Consider the following 14,038-nt stretch of genomic DNA (forward strand, 5'->3'; position numbering starts at 1 on the left):
GCTAATTGTGACGCCTTCATATCATCATTAAGATAATGATACTTGGGACGCCCGGGTGGCTCAGTGGTTAAGCATCTGCCTTCAGCCCAGGGAGTGATCCAGGAGTCCCGGGATCGAGTCCCATGTCAGGCTCCCTGCATGGAGCCTGCTTCTCCCTCTGCCTGTGTCTCTGCCTCTCTCTCTCTCTTTATCCATGTCTCTCATGAGTAAATAAATAAATACATCTTAAAAAAACAAGATAATGATACTTGACACAAGATAATTCTGTTTCAATAGTGATTTTAAATATATATTCTAAATTATTTATAAGTGTCTAAATATAGTGATCTAGCTTTTTGTCAGATTTCATTACACTGTTTTTACCTCATAGAATGGCTATAAGTTTATTCTAGAAGCACAAAGGATGTCAGCCCTGCCATTTCCTTGTCATTCATTTGGGCTTACATGATAAATATTACCTTCAATCCATAGTCTCTTTATTTATTTATTCATGAGAGACAGAGAGAGAGGCAGAGACCCAGACAGAGGGAGAAGCAGGCTCCACACTGGGAGCCTGTTGCAGGACTCGATCCCAGGACCTCGGGATCACGACCTGAGCCAATGGCAGACGCTCAACCACTGAACCACCCAGACATCCCTTCAGGAATCTTTTTTGAGCCACTTCAATTTTGTGATGGTTAGGCAAAACTGGGTAATGTTCATGTGCATTCCTTTGTATGCTGAAGGGGAACAAAGGAGTGAGGTATCACTCTTCCCTTGGAATACTTCAGAAATGGAATATAACTTGTGACCAGGGTTGACTTCCTGGGTGTGCAACCTGCGCAATCTCACAGGGCCCCGTACTCAAAAGGACCCTGCACTTGTTTTAGTGTTTGCTGTCACTGTGTTGAAAATCTTTAATAATTTTTGAGGGAGGAAACTCTCATTCATTTTGAAGTAGACTCACAAATTAGGTAGCTTGTTCTCAAGATAAGGGTTCCCATATCGATCCAACTATTAAATATTATTAAAACCCAAATTCTTTCTTATTTTTGTTAACAACAGGAATAAACAGGGTGCTAATGTTTTCCTCCCATGTCCCTAGATTACTCCTGTGCACAGGTGCCCAATATTCTTGACATTGATCAAGATAGGTTGGCTCTTTTGGATAGGATAGAGGGTGGGACAGATTGGGATCTCATTTCTTTCTAGAAACTAGAGTCACTCTTCAGGTAATAAAAGTTGAAAATATTTTGCCTTGCTCTACAACTTTGTGGAACTGAACATTGTAAAGAGTGTGTCTAAGGATGCCTGTTAATAATCTCACACAATTTAGTAGGCAATATATGCTATAAAGTTCGTATATTATGCTTGTTTAACCAGCCCGAGTAGTATGTTGGGTACTAGGATGGGTAGTACCCAAGTACTACCAAGTACCAACCTTACCAGGTCGGGTGAGGGGATGGGAAGAGCATGAATTTTGAAGTCCGAGAATTGAGTTGTGATTTCAGCTCAACTACTTAATTAGTTGCTGGCTCTGTGACTTGTTTAATTAGCCTCTTTGAGTTATTTCTCTTCTGTGAAATAGTCATGTTATACATCTCCAAGCTTACTGTCAGTATTAAATAAGAGAAAGTGTCTAAAGCCCCAAACATGCAGTCAGTGCCCAGGATGCAGTAAATATCTGAGATATCTGGCACTCAGAAGCTCTCTTTCACCTGACTTCACTCCCCAGAAGTTTTGCTCTTTACCATCTTTCCTCTTTGATGATAAAAAGTGAAACGACCACAGTCCTTGGCTCCAACCCTTACAAACCAGTATGTCTTTGCACAAGAGTGGTTTCTTATTTTCCTCTGTTGCACTTGGGAGTGATTGCAATTTCTATGAAGAATCCTGCCTCAGCCCACACTACAGGGCCCTGAGCAGGGCTGGGGAGGTGGGAACTCAGCCAATATATTCCCACCAGAAGGCCCCGGAGGGGCATGGCCCAGACCCAGGAGAGAGCTTTGAGCTCTTTCACTATCTACCAAAAACCAATACATAGCAGCCCCACGGACTTTCTGAGACAATGGTCCTCAGTGAGATACCATCCTGAGCTGCTGTCAGTACTTCAAACCAGGGTTAATCTGGACGAGTCCCCTTCCTGCTCCAGTTTTCCTAGAAATGTACTTATGTGAAGTTTTAGGGTAAAAGGAAAAATAAAAATCCTAATATACTATACTTGGGTGGCCTAGTTTTTTTGCCAGGCACATTACATATAGTAAGTCCTTTAACTATCACAGCATAGGTGTTATGATCCCCTAGATGAAGAAGCTAAACATCAGAAAAGTTTCATTCTTAAGGTACCATGATTACCTAAGGCAGGAGCTAGGACTGAGCTCTCCGCGGCCTCTTGGGCAATAACACACCATGGCAGAGGGATCTTGGAAAATACAGTCCTGCCCTGTGGAGCTCAGCCTGCCGTGCTGGCAAAGTTTACACCCATCATTCTTTCCAGTGGAGAAAATGAGATGGGGACAGTCAGAAGCTTCACATATCAAATGTGACTTCAAATTCAAATGTGATTTTGTAAAACAACAAAAAACAAACAAACAAAACCCCCAAAACTCACCAATTCAAATGATTGTCCTTTTCAAAGAAATTATATTGTGTCCATATATCTCTGCCAATAATGTTATTCATTGTGTGATGTATATTTGAAAACACTTTTTTTGGAATTACCTTGAGGAGTAATTTACTAGCAATTTCAACAGGATTTTCATTCCTTTATAAGCGACAACTTCCTTTCTTACCAAAATTGAATCACGTAACTTGATCATCCACTCACTTACGAAACTTAATCCCCAATGACTTCTGAATGTTCTCCAAATGAAATCCTTCCTTAAATGGCAAAGGTTGGCTAGTTGTGAGAATTAAATGATACTGAGTCAACAAACATTTGTTACGTAACGACCACACGCCAGGCACTATTACAGGTAGTGGGAATAGAGCAGTGAATGTGACAGTTTTACCCTCCCAGAACGGACATTCTGCTGATGAGATGTGTGTGGAAGCATTTTTTAATTCATGAAGAAATAGATATTCATAATAACGACCAACAGTTTCTGAAGACAGTCTCAGTAGAGGAGTTCCAGAACGTATTGAGATACAGTAGCGATGAGTAGGAACATAGACTCCTCTAGAGGGAGATGGTCCCTTTAGAGGACATCCTATTTAAATCAACTGTCAATATCCAGACATATATAATAATAAGTAGTATATGTAGTATAAAATATTTGATTATATTCCTCTAACATCATGTCTCCTATGTAAAAAGGAGGGTAATTGTCTAAGACTAAACCTTAAGTACCTTTGAGAAAGTCCAAACTCAGAAATGTGAATAGGTTATTGAATTATATTGAAAAAACTTAAAGAACCTAGATGGTCCTGAATTTAGCCTAAACATTCAGATGATACGTTAGGAATCCTTGTCCAGGACATGGGTGTTTAGATAGTTCAGTGATCACCTGCCTTATGCTTACAAATAAAGACCAGATACTTGACATTAAGCAGGCCAAATGTCGGGTGATTAACAAAATTGTCAAACATATTTTAAATATGCTGATGGGGTGTTGATATGCTCATTCACAGGTAGTGAAAGCAAATTTAGCAGCTGTATTCCAACAGCCATTCTAATCATTCTAGCAAGAAAACTATGTATAAGAAAAACTACTCATGACAGGAAAAAAGGAAATTCATAAACAGATTTAAATAACCAAATTTGCCACTTTTTTTTTATAACCACAGCAAGCAAGAACAAATTAGCATGGTGTTTAATGATAAGTATCAAAAAAAAAATTTGAAGCTACAAGAAGCCATAGGAATTTTAAAAACCTGGTTTGAAATGGCGCAAAATCATTTATGTATGTGGTAAATTCTGTGCTTCTAGCTTAGCTATTTAACATTTATTAGATTCCGCATTACTTTTCACTGTAACAGTATAGCTCCCCTTATAATAAGACAAATAATTGTTTGAGATAATTTTTAAAAATCCACCCATCCATTTATTTAACCACTCTCTTTTTTGGTGTCTAGGCACAGTATATCTTTTTATACCAGTGCATTCTGGATCTCTTATCAAGTAAAGGAAGTAATCAGCCCATCTGTTTTGTAAACTATTCAGCACTTCAGAAGATGGACTCTTTGGATGCCATGGAAGGTAAACAGAGGCAACGTGTACCAATTCACTAGTTTACCAGGAGCATTAATTTAATAACAACCACATGTTGAAAATGTTTCAGAAGCTCGGTTAATGCACCTAACAAATTTTCATTATTTTTCTCTGTTCCAAGTTAGAGTAATAGCCTCTGGATCTGTGCTATATTTTTTGCCATGAAACATTTAGATCTTTTGAACTGGTAATTTCAGTTCTCTCTTTTGACATGTTACTTTATGTTATAGGTGATGTGGAGCTTGAATGGGAAGAAACCACCATGTAAATATCCAGACCAAAGATTACAACTGGAAGATATTTTCAAATCCCAAGGGCCAAAGTTTCCCCCTCACTCTTCTGAATTGAAATGTGCAACTGTAAAGAAATCTCTCTGTTTCTGCTACTGTGCCTTTACTAAATGGATTGATATTTTAGGAATAGTCCTAGGACATAGCTAATTCAGGATAGCTATTTGTTTTATACAGAATTATTATGCACTTAAAATGTTTAAGAAAAGATATCCCAGAGATTTTGAAGTCTTCCGTAACTTTGGAATGAGCCAAATAGAAAATTATCATTATATTAGCATTAATCTTTCCAGGTAAATTTTCCCCACATATTGGATTGAATCTTGAACAAAAGTTGTAAATATTGATTCGGTCATGTTATTTTGGCCTCCGTGGTGTTAACGTTTCTTGTGGATAACTTCCAGGACTGTCATAATGATCTGTACTTCCATGTACACCCCTGTGTTTTTGAATCCTCTATTTTATGAGTGCTGAGATATCATCTCGTGATCTCCAACAGCTGAACTGTAACCCCTTGACACTGCCCGGATTACTTAGCCTTTATACAACACACAGTAGCTCTTTGGGGACACTAAAGGCTATTTCAGTTGCATTGTGATCTTTAGTTTGAAAACCAACAAGAAACGAAACAGTGCGATTGCTCATAGGAAGCTGTGGAGTACATTTGTACTGTCTACATCTGTACCTTTTTCAGGACCACTCTGTTGTATAATTAAATACATGGCTAATGCATCAGAGTATTTGTACTTTAGATGTCTATTCAACCTAATATTAATAGTTTTGAAAAGTCTCTCCAGCAGAAATGTATGATGTATGGCAAACTTGTAAACTGATGATGTGCTGCTGTGGTGCCAACAGAAACTTCTGAATAGATTACATAAAAGGATCTTTTTTCATCTCCGAAGGTAGATCATTGAGGAGGATATTTGGTGAAACTACAAACAAAGAAATTAGCCAGCTTGTAGCAAATTAGAGATTTTTATTAACACATTTCAACCTCCTTTTTGTTAGATAGTGACAATGTTCTAAGTAAGTTTTGAACTATATGAAATTATTTTGTCATAGATTTCAATTAAGGATCATATAATGAACTAGTATCAATTATTCTATTTCCTCTATGATAAGAATTATACCTTATGCTTATTTCTGGTGGCATATACATATAGAAAATGTGATGGCCAATAAAATTAAATTTTAAGGCATTGACTTACTTTGCAGCATGATTTCAGAGGTCCTTGTATGTATAAATTTTATTTTATATCACATATTGAGATATAATTGATAATTCCCTTAAATAATATAATGAAGTAAATTATATATAAGTACAATATTAATAATGTGTTTACATATAATCATGTCCCAAAGTAACCATAGGTAATAAGAGATTTTAAAATCAATTTATTACCCAAGAAATTAAATTCTTTAATCTTATAAGTAGTCCTGCTTCTTGTTTTTCATGGCAAAGCAGTGTAATAATACAATCCACTATTGTTCCAATCAAGCTTATTCTATAGAAAGTTACAGGACACAGTAAGAAATGAGAATTCTGAAAGATTTAAGTTAGAGTAGAAGTTTCCTTCATATATAAATCAGTGAAAAAGTGTGATGAGCCAGTACTTGTGAATATGGGGTTTTGTATTCATAGAAGACAGCCTTTGGGAAGTACTAATGAGGTTACTTTTTAATGAATTGAATTATAAGAAAATAAACAGTTCAATCTACAGGCCAGCTCACTCTTTACAGTATCTGTTTAAAACAGAGGTGTACAGCGTAGAGTTTCAGTTTGTATATGCACATGTATGTGTACAAAACAGAGTTTTAATATAAGACCTCTTCTAAAACAGTGCTGGTCAAACTCTACTGTGTCTACACATCACCTGGGGATTGTGTGAAAATGCAGACTCTGTTTCAGTAGGTCCAGGGTAGGATCTGAGATTCTCCACGTCTAGTAAGTACTCAAGTTATAATACTGCTGCTGGATCTCAGGCCATACATTGGATAGCAAATCTCTAAAAGACATCATGGGCAGAATAATCTCATGTCCACCTGAAATTATTTGAAACCTGTTAAAAAAAGTTTTGTCTTCATTCACAGAAAAAAAAAAATTAGAACACCTGTTGAATGGGTATCGCTCACCAGGTCTATCACAATTTTAGGTCTATACCTAGACCTAAAATTGAATTAAACCCCACATATTAATGATAGCTAAATTTTCTATTAATGATATTGTGAAATAGCCAATATATAGACACAAGCTATAGGTGGCTGCTAAGTGCAGATTAGAATAATGAGGAACATCTGTAACATTTTTAGATCAGATTTGTCAAAATACGTTGAAGCACATGTACAATAAATGAGCAACATGTGTTTCATCTGAACCAAATGAAACTGGAGCCTCTCAGAATGGTTTGCCAGAGACGAGAGCAGCTGTTAGTATCACCTCTACTTTCATCCTGCTTTAAAACGCATAATTTTCTTCTTTCGGTTTATAGGTGAAATGTATAATAAGGCTTTTGAAAAAGGCTAATTAAACCTTGCCCTCTTCATAAAAAAGATGGCAATTTGCTCTCTGCATCTGGTACCAAACACTAAATTTTAAAAACGAAATTTAAGTTCAGCAAAGCATACATCCTACAAGTCCACGACATTATTGTGGCAAGTCCATTTCCATGGGCCAACTTTCAAAAAACTCACATGAGATTTTTGATGGAAACTGGAACACAAAATACCTGAAATTCTCAACTGAATGATATGAAAAGGTGAAAATATGAAAAAAAGTTGATAAAGCATAATCTTGGCAAAACAGATCACCTTTTTAAGACAAGTAATATTTCATGTTAAGTGACTTTGTAACCATACAGAGTTTTCATGTGGAAGCAGGAGTCACACACCTACCAGCTCATGAAGATGCTCTGAGGAATAGATTAGATTGCACATATCAAAGTGTTTCATAAAAGTACAATTAACTCTGCAAAGTTAATCTTTTACCCAGACTGGTCCGTGTGTAATGTTTATCAATAAGATAGAGCATCCCATTTTTAGATTGTATTATATTTTTTGATATTCGTGCCATATTTATATGTCATATACTGTGTATGTTTCACATGCACTTATTGAAAATTATGGCATTTAGATTGACTTCTGCTAAATAAGACAATTGATTTCATGAATGATTTGAGCATTCTCAAGGAATTCTGAATTAAGATGAATAGGTAGTCATGTACACAAATAACATAAAATGTGATGTGAAAAACAAGTCAAGAAAATTTTGATTTGGACATTCCAACTAGATATTTTGAATCAGTGTCTGCAATTCAGTCATTTGAAAATAAACCTGTTACCTAATGCAAGGTAACAAAAAATCATTATTCTCCTCTTAACAATACTATGTTTCTATTTTAATTTTCACTGAAAGTATTTTTGGATTAGAAAATAATTTTAGTAAATTATAAACTTTTTAGAATACTTTTATATACATCATTCCCAATTAATTCTTACAAAATCCATTAAGATCTGCAGAGTCCCATATTATAGATGGATATAATGAAAGTTTAATTGCTGTGCCTGAGACTATGTTTAGCAAGAATGGGAGCTGCATATCATAATCAAGTTACTGAAAGTGGATAATAAAGGTAGAAGTTTTAAAGACAACAAAGAAAATAGAGACCTGATATTCAGGGGTTCAAAGATAAGAAAATACACTAAATTCCACTCAGAAATAATTTAAGTCAATAGAAAATGCAATGATGTATTCAAAGCGCTGAAAGTACCTCCTAAACCTAAGGACAACTACATAAAGCTAGAGTTAATAGCATTCTTAATAGTAAAATATTGAAGGCCTTCAGCCAAGATCAAGAAAAAGGCAAAAAAAAAAAAAAAAAAAAAAAAAAACTCACTCCCACAACTTCTATTCCACATTGTATTGGCGTTCTTAACCATTACAAAAATGTAAGAAAAAGAAATAAAAGAGATAAGGTTTATAAAGGAAAAAATAAAACTATGTGAGTAGAAAGTATAATCATGTTTGAGGAAATTCTTTTTTTTTTTTTTTTATTATTTTTTTTTTTTATTGGTGTTCAATTTACTAACATACAGAATAACACCCAGTGCCCGTCACCCATTCACTCCCACCCCCCGCCCTCCTCCCCTTCTACCACCCCTAGTTCGTTTCCCAGAGTTAGCAGTCTTTATGTTCTGTCTCCCTTTCTGATATTTCCCACACATTTCTTCTCCCTTCCCTTATTTTCCCTTTCACTATTATTTATATTCCCCAAATGAATGAGAACATATAATGTTTGTCCTTCTCCGACTGACTTACTTCACTCAGCATAATACCCTCCAGTTCCATCCACGTTGAAGCAAATGGTGGGTATTTGTCATTTCTAATAGCTGAGTAATGTTTGAGGAAATTCTTGAGAGATCTATTTTTAAAATAGCTGCTGAGTATGATAAGTACCTTTAAAAAGGTAACAGGACATATCATGATACACATATCAATTTTATTTCTACATACGATCAATGAAAAACTGGAAGTTCAATTCAAAATGCCCTTAACAATAGCATCCATAAACATGCTTAAGAATAAATATAACAAGAAATGTGCAGGATCTATATACCAGAAATGATATGGATGAGAAGAATTAATGAACATTCAAGTAGTTTTTTTGTTTTTATTTTTTTTAAGATTTTATTTACTTATTTGAGAGATAGATAAAGAGCACAAGCAAAGGAGGAGAGGCAGAGGTAGAAGTAGACTCCCTGCTGAACTGGAAGCCCAACATGGGGCTTGACCCAGAACCCCAGGATCATGACCTGAGCTGAAGGCAGATGCTTAACCCACTGAGCCACCCAGGCACCCCTTAAATAATTGTTTTAAAGCATGTCCATGAACTCAAAAACTCAATATTACTAAGATATCAGTTCTTACATTGATCTATAGATTCAATGGAATATCAGTCTTTTTTAAGATTTATTTATTTATTTATTTTAGAAAGAGAGAGTGTACGAGTGGGAGCAGCAGAGGGAGAGGCAGAGAGAATCTCAAGCCGACTCCATGCTAAGTGCACAGCCTGGTAGAGGCCTCAGTCTCACAACCCTGAGATCACAACCTGAGCCAAAACCAAGTTTCAGACACCTAGCTGTGCCTCCCAGGTGCTCCTGGAATATCAGTCTTAAACCCACAAGGCTTCTCTTTTCTAGAAACTGATAAGCACTATGTGCATGCTTTTGTAGTTATGTAGAAATGATGCAAAGACCTAGGATAGTGAAAAATTTTAAATAGAATACAGTTTAATTTACTTTTAAATTTAAGATTTACACTACAGATAGTGTTTCTCATTAAAAGAAAAAAATAGAAAGTCGAAAAATAAACCCACACATATCTGATGAATTGTTTTTCAACAAAGGTGTTAAGGTAATTGAATGGGAAAAAGAATATCTTTCCAATTAATACTGTAGGGACAACTGGATGTCCACCTGATAGAACATGAATTTTTATCTCTTATCGCATTTAACAAATACAAAAATTAAACGGAAATGTAATACAGACCTAAATATAATCATTAAAACTATAAAGCTTGTAGAAAAGAAACTAAGAGAAAACCTTATTATCTTGGAATAGACAAATACCTTTGCCTATATTACAAAAAATGAAATATAAAAGAAAAAATAACAAAATGTTCCTCATCAAAATTACAGCCTTCTGCTCTTCAAAAGACCCTATTAAGAAAATGAAAGCTCAAACCACAGGCTGGGAGAATGTCATAGAGACTTGTATCCAGCATACACATATTTGCAAAATAATACACATAGACCCCCCCCCCCCAGACACACACACAAATGGGCAGTACATGAAAATGTGTTCAACATCATTAGTCATCAAGGAAATGCAAATTAGAATCAGAATGAGATAATCACCCCAATAGAATGATTAAAACGGTCATATCAAGTCATCCTGGCAAGGATTTGGAACAGTTGGAACTGGAAGTAAATGGTAGTCACTTCTGAAAATAGTCTGATAGTTTCTTAGAAGTTAATCATAAGACCATATTATCATTTTACCCAGCATTTCCAATCCTAGGCATTTATCCAAGAGAAATTAAATTATACTTCTTAGGGTGCCTCAATGGCTCAGTTGCTTAAGCATCTGCTTTCAGCTCAGGTCATGATCCCAGGGTCCTGGGATCGAGTCCCGCATGGGGCTCCCTGTTCAGAAAGGAGCCTACTTCCTCTCCTTCCAGGCCCTGCTCTCTCTTGTCATCTCCATGTCTCTCAAATAAATAAAATCTTTTAAAAATAAGTAAATAGAAAAAAATAAAATATATTTCTCAAAAAAGACTTATATTAGTAATGTTCTCTTGCTTTAAAGATTTATTTATTTCAGAAAGAGAGCACGTGTGTGTGAGAGTGGGCAAGGGGCAGAGGAAGAAAATCTTTAAGCAGACCTTGCTGAGTACAGAGCTGGACAGGCGGCTTGATCTCAGAGCCCATCAGATCAGGACCTTAGCCAAAACCAAGAATTGGCCGCCTAACAGACTGAGCCACCCAGGTGCCCCTATATTTCATCTCAGGTCATGATGTCAGGGTAGTGAGATCGAGCCCCACGTTGGGCTCTGTGCTCAGCATGCAATCCGCTTGAGATTCTCTCTCTGCCCCTCTCTCCACTTACACACTCTCTTTCTTTCTCATAAATAAATAAATAAATAAATAAATAAATAAATAAATAAGATCTTTAAAAAATTGTATACATATGAGTGCATCTTATTTTATGTAAATTATAGTTCAATAACGTTGATTTTAAAAATAGAAGGATAGTGAAAAAGTAGTCACAAGATAGTTACAAGATACCATTTACAGAATTCTTAAAGAACAAATAGTATATAATTTTAGGAATTATTTCACAGGAGAATCATGATTTCCTCTGACGTAAGAGGAGCACAGGTACAGTGATGGATTGCCATGAATCAGGGGCATCCTCAAGGGTTTCAAACGCATTTATAAATCTTGGTGTAAAATTTGAAGCATCTATGGGCTGTATGGCAACACAGATTTGTCAAAATTAAGTGATGAGTAAAAAAGTTTCTATTATTATTTCTATTCTATTCTCTTTGTGTTTGAAAAAATTCACACTGTCACAAACATGAGTAAATTTTAAACTCTAATACTTTATTAAAATGGCATGAAATATTTATGTGTTATTTTCACAAATTTATCAGTGTCCTCTCCTGCTTGAGTGAGCACAATATGGAAATATTTACTTTTGTCACTTACCTACTCCATTCCCAAAGCATGAACAATTAGTGTTTTGAACATTAAAAATAAAACTTGACATGCTCTAAGTGCTTTCCACAGAATTCACTATGTTCTTACTCACTTCGTATTTATAACCAGGTGAATTGCCATGGAAGATATGATACATTCCCTTGTTGGGCTTTCAGATCAGAACAGGGTTTCATGAGTCTAAGGACACCACATTCATAAAGTTGATGCATGCTAACAGGATTAACACCTACTCCCTGGATGTATCAGAAGTTTTACGTGTTTATGTTTTAAAGAATACACTTAAAATTGTGATGTGAATAATCTGCATTAAAAAAAGACTATTATTTTACTTATTGTAACTTAATAACCACCTTCTTTATTGGACTGTTACTATGTGCCAGGCACGCTTCTAGAGGCTCTACTAATGTTAATGAATTAATCTCCTGACAATTCTTGGAAGTAGATGGTACTGTGTTTTACAAATGAGAAGACAAAAGCAAAAGAAGGTTAAATAATCTGCCGAAGGTTACACACTAAGTAAACGTGAGAGTCTAGGCTTGAAATGGGAAGTCTGGTTTTGGAGGTGCAGTGTTAGCCATCAGGCCCCAATTTATGACCTAGAGACCACTGTATATTAATATCTTTGATCTCCCCTAATTAGGCACAGGACATACACGTAAATGCTAATTACCCGCTCTTCAAGAATAGAAGTTCCCTGCTATGGTCTAAATTAGTCCCCGTTATACAAATTGTTCATGCCACAAAGCCAGTGGTAGTGCTGGCCTTTGAATTCAGGGACCTAGTCCAGTATTCTTTCTGTTACTTGCTGCCTCCTCTGGTAAATGGTCCAAACCAAATTGTATTGTTTTTGCTTCCAATTCCCTATAATTTGTTGCCTGATTTATCTCCCTTGGCCCTCAGGTCTGATCATTTCACTAATCTGTTCAATAGTCTTCATTGCCTGTTGAATTAAACTCATAAAAAAAAAAATCCTTTCAGGGCACCTGAATGGTGCAGTGGGTTAAGCACCTGACTCTTGATTTCAGCTCAGGTCATGATCTCAGGGTCCTGAGATCGAGCCCTGCATTGGACTCCACGCTCTGCACAGATATTGCTTGGGTTTCTCTCTCCTTCTCCCTCTGCCCCCACCACTCTCTAAAAATAAATTCATTAATTTTTAAAAAATCGTTTCTCATGATATTACTCTTTTTTTTCTAGACTGAAGCTTAATGAGAATACTTGCTGCTACAAAAACACACCCGCCACATCCTAATACCATGTGCATGCTCCTACATTTTCTTCAATAGTTCTTATCCAGTTGGCATTCCCCACTTACTAGATTGTCAGCTGCTTGCGAGCAAGGTCTACGTTCTCATGATTTTATTCCCATAGCATTTGCTGTAACATCTTATATGGGAGAGAATCTCAAACAAATATGTTCAGTTGAAAGTTTGCCTTAGCAGAAGTAAAATAATATCGCCTATGTGACAGTATATTCTCGTACTAATGCACAGTTGCTAAAATATCTTTTCAATCACGGAGCAAATACTGCTGAATCAAAAGCAAAAGTGGGAGAGCAGAGAAACCTGGCACACAACAGTGTCGTTTGTTCAGGGTTATCAGGTTTTCCAGAATTAAACCAAGATCTTGATAGAATACAAGAAAACCTTTAGAACAACTGAAGTTGACGAAAAAGAATTCTAAACATTTCTAAACATTAATTACATTTCTAAACATTCTAAACATTATTCCACAGCTTTTTCCCCCCTTACATTATAGACACTTCAATAAACTTGGTTTCACAATTCAAAACAGCTTGAAAATAGCAGCACCAATAGCTTATATCGTTAATATTGTGTGCACGCATGCACACACACACACACACACACACACACATACCTTGTTATTAAAAGCACATAAGTCTTCAAAAAGTAAAAATTCAAGACCATTTGAAATCCAGCATATTTCAATAGCCACTGGATAGAATAATAATACCTATTGCAACCAAAGGCCTCTTTAAGAAAACATATTTTTCTTCTCTTTAAATCACATTATATTTACTCTCTAAGGAGTCAGGAATGGGTTTAGCATATTTTTGAAAGATCTTAGCAAAATTAATCAGACTAAAAAGGCAGGGTGAGGCAGTTTCAGAAGAAACTTGAACCAAGATCTTCCACAGAGCGAAGCTGGTGCTAGAGATACAGAGGCAGGTCTGGATCCAGCTGTCAGTATGCACTTGCATGGAGGCAGACACCAGGTCCAGAAGGACAGTAGTGAGCAACAGGTGGCAAACCAGGCT

The 14,038-nt window shown here is 36.1% G+C and overlaps 1 protein-coding gene and 1 long non-coding RNA gene across 5 annotated transcripts in view; one reads left to right on the forward strand and one right to left on the reverse strand.

Moving 5' to 3' along the window:
* Nucleotides 1–8,335, forward strand: part of PTPRQ (protein tyrosine phosphatase receptor type Q) — a 246,333-nt gene extending 237,998 nt beyond the window's left edge. For 2 of the 3 annotated variants that reach the window (XM_077845626.1, XM_077845627.1), the window contains 2 exons: nucleotides 4,054–4,177; nucleotides 4,420–8,335. In XM_077845626.1, coding sequence (XP_077701752.1) covers nucleotides 4,054–4,177; nucleotides 4,420–4,457 — 162 coding nt within the window. In that variant the 3' untranslated portion in view covers nucleotides 4,458–8,335. The remainder of the gene's footprint in view (nucleotides 1–4,053; nucleotides 4,178–4,419) is intronic. The other variant, XM_077845628.1, reaches the window with a different exon arrangement.
* LOC144282242 (uncharacterized) overlaps nucleotides 1–14,038 on the reverse strand; it is a 75,867-nt gene that overhangs the window by 45,832 nt on the left and 15,997 nt on the right. The window lies entirely within an intron of this gene.

The sequence above is a fragment of the Canis aureus genome, chromosome 13 (genome assembly GCF_053574225.1).
Source record: "Canis aureus isolate CA01 chromosome 13, VMU_Caureus_v.1.0, whole genome shotgun sequence".
Lineage (NCBI taxonomy): Eukaryota > Metazoa > Chordata > Mammalia > Carnivora > Canidae > Canis > Canis aureus.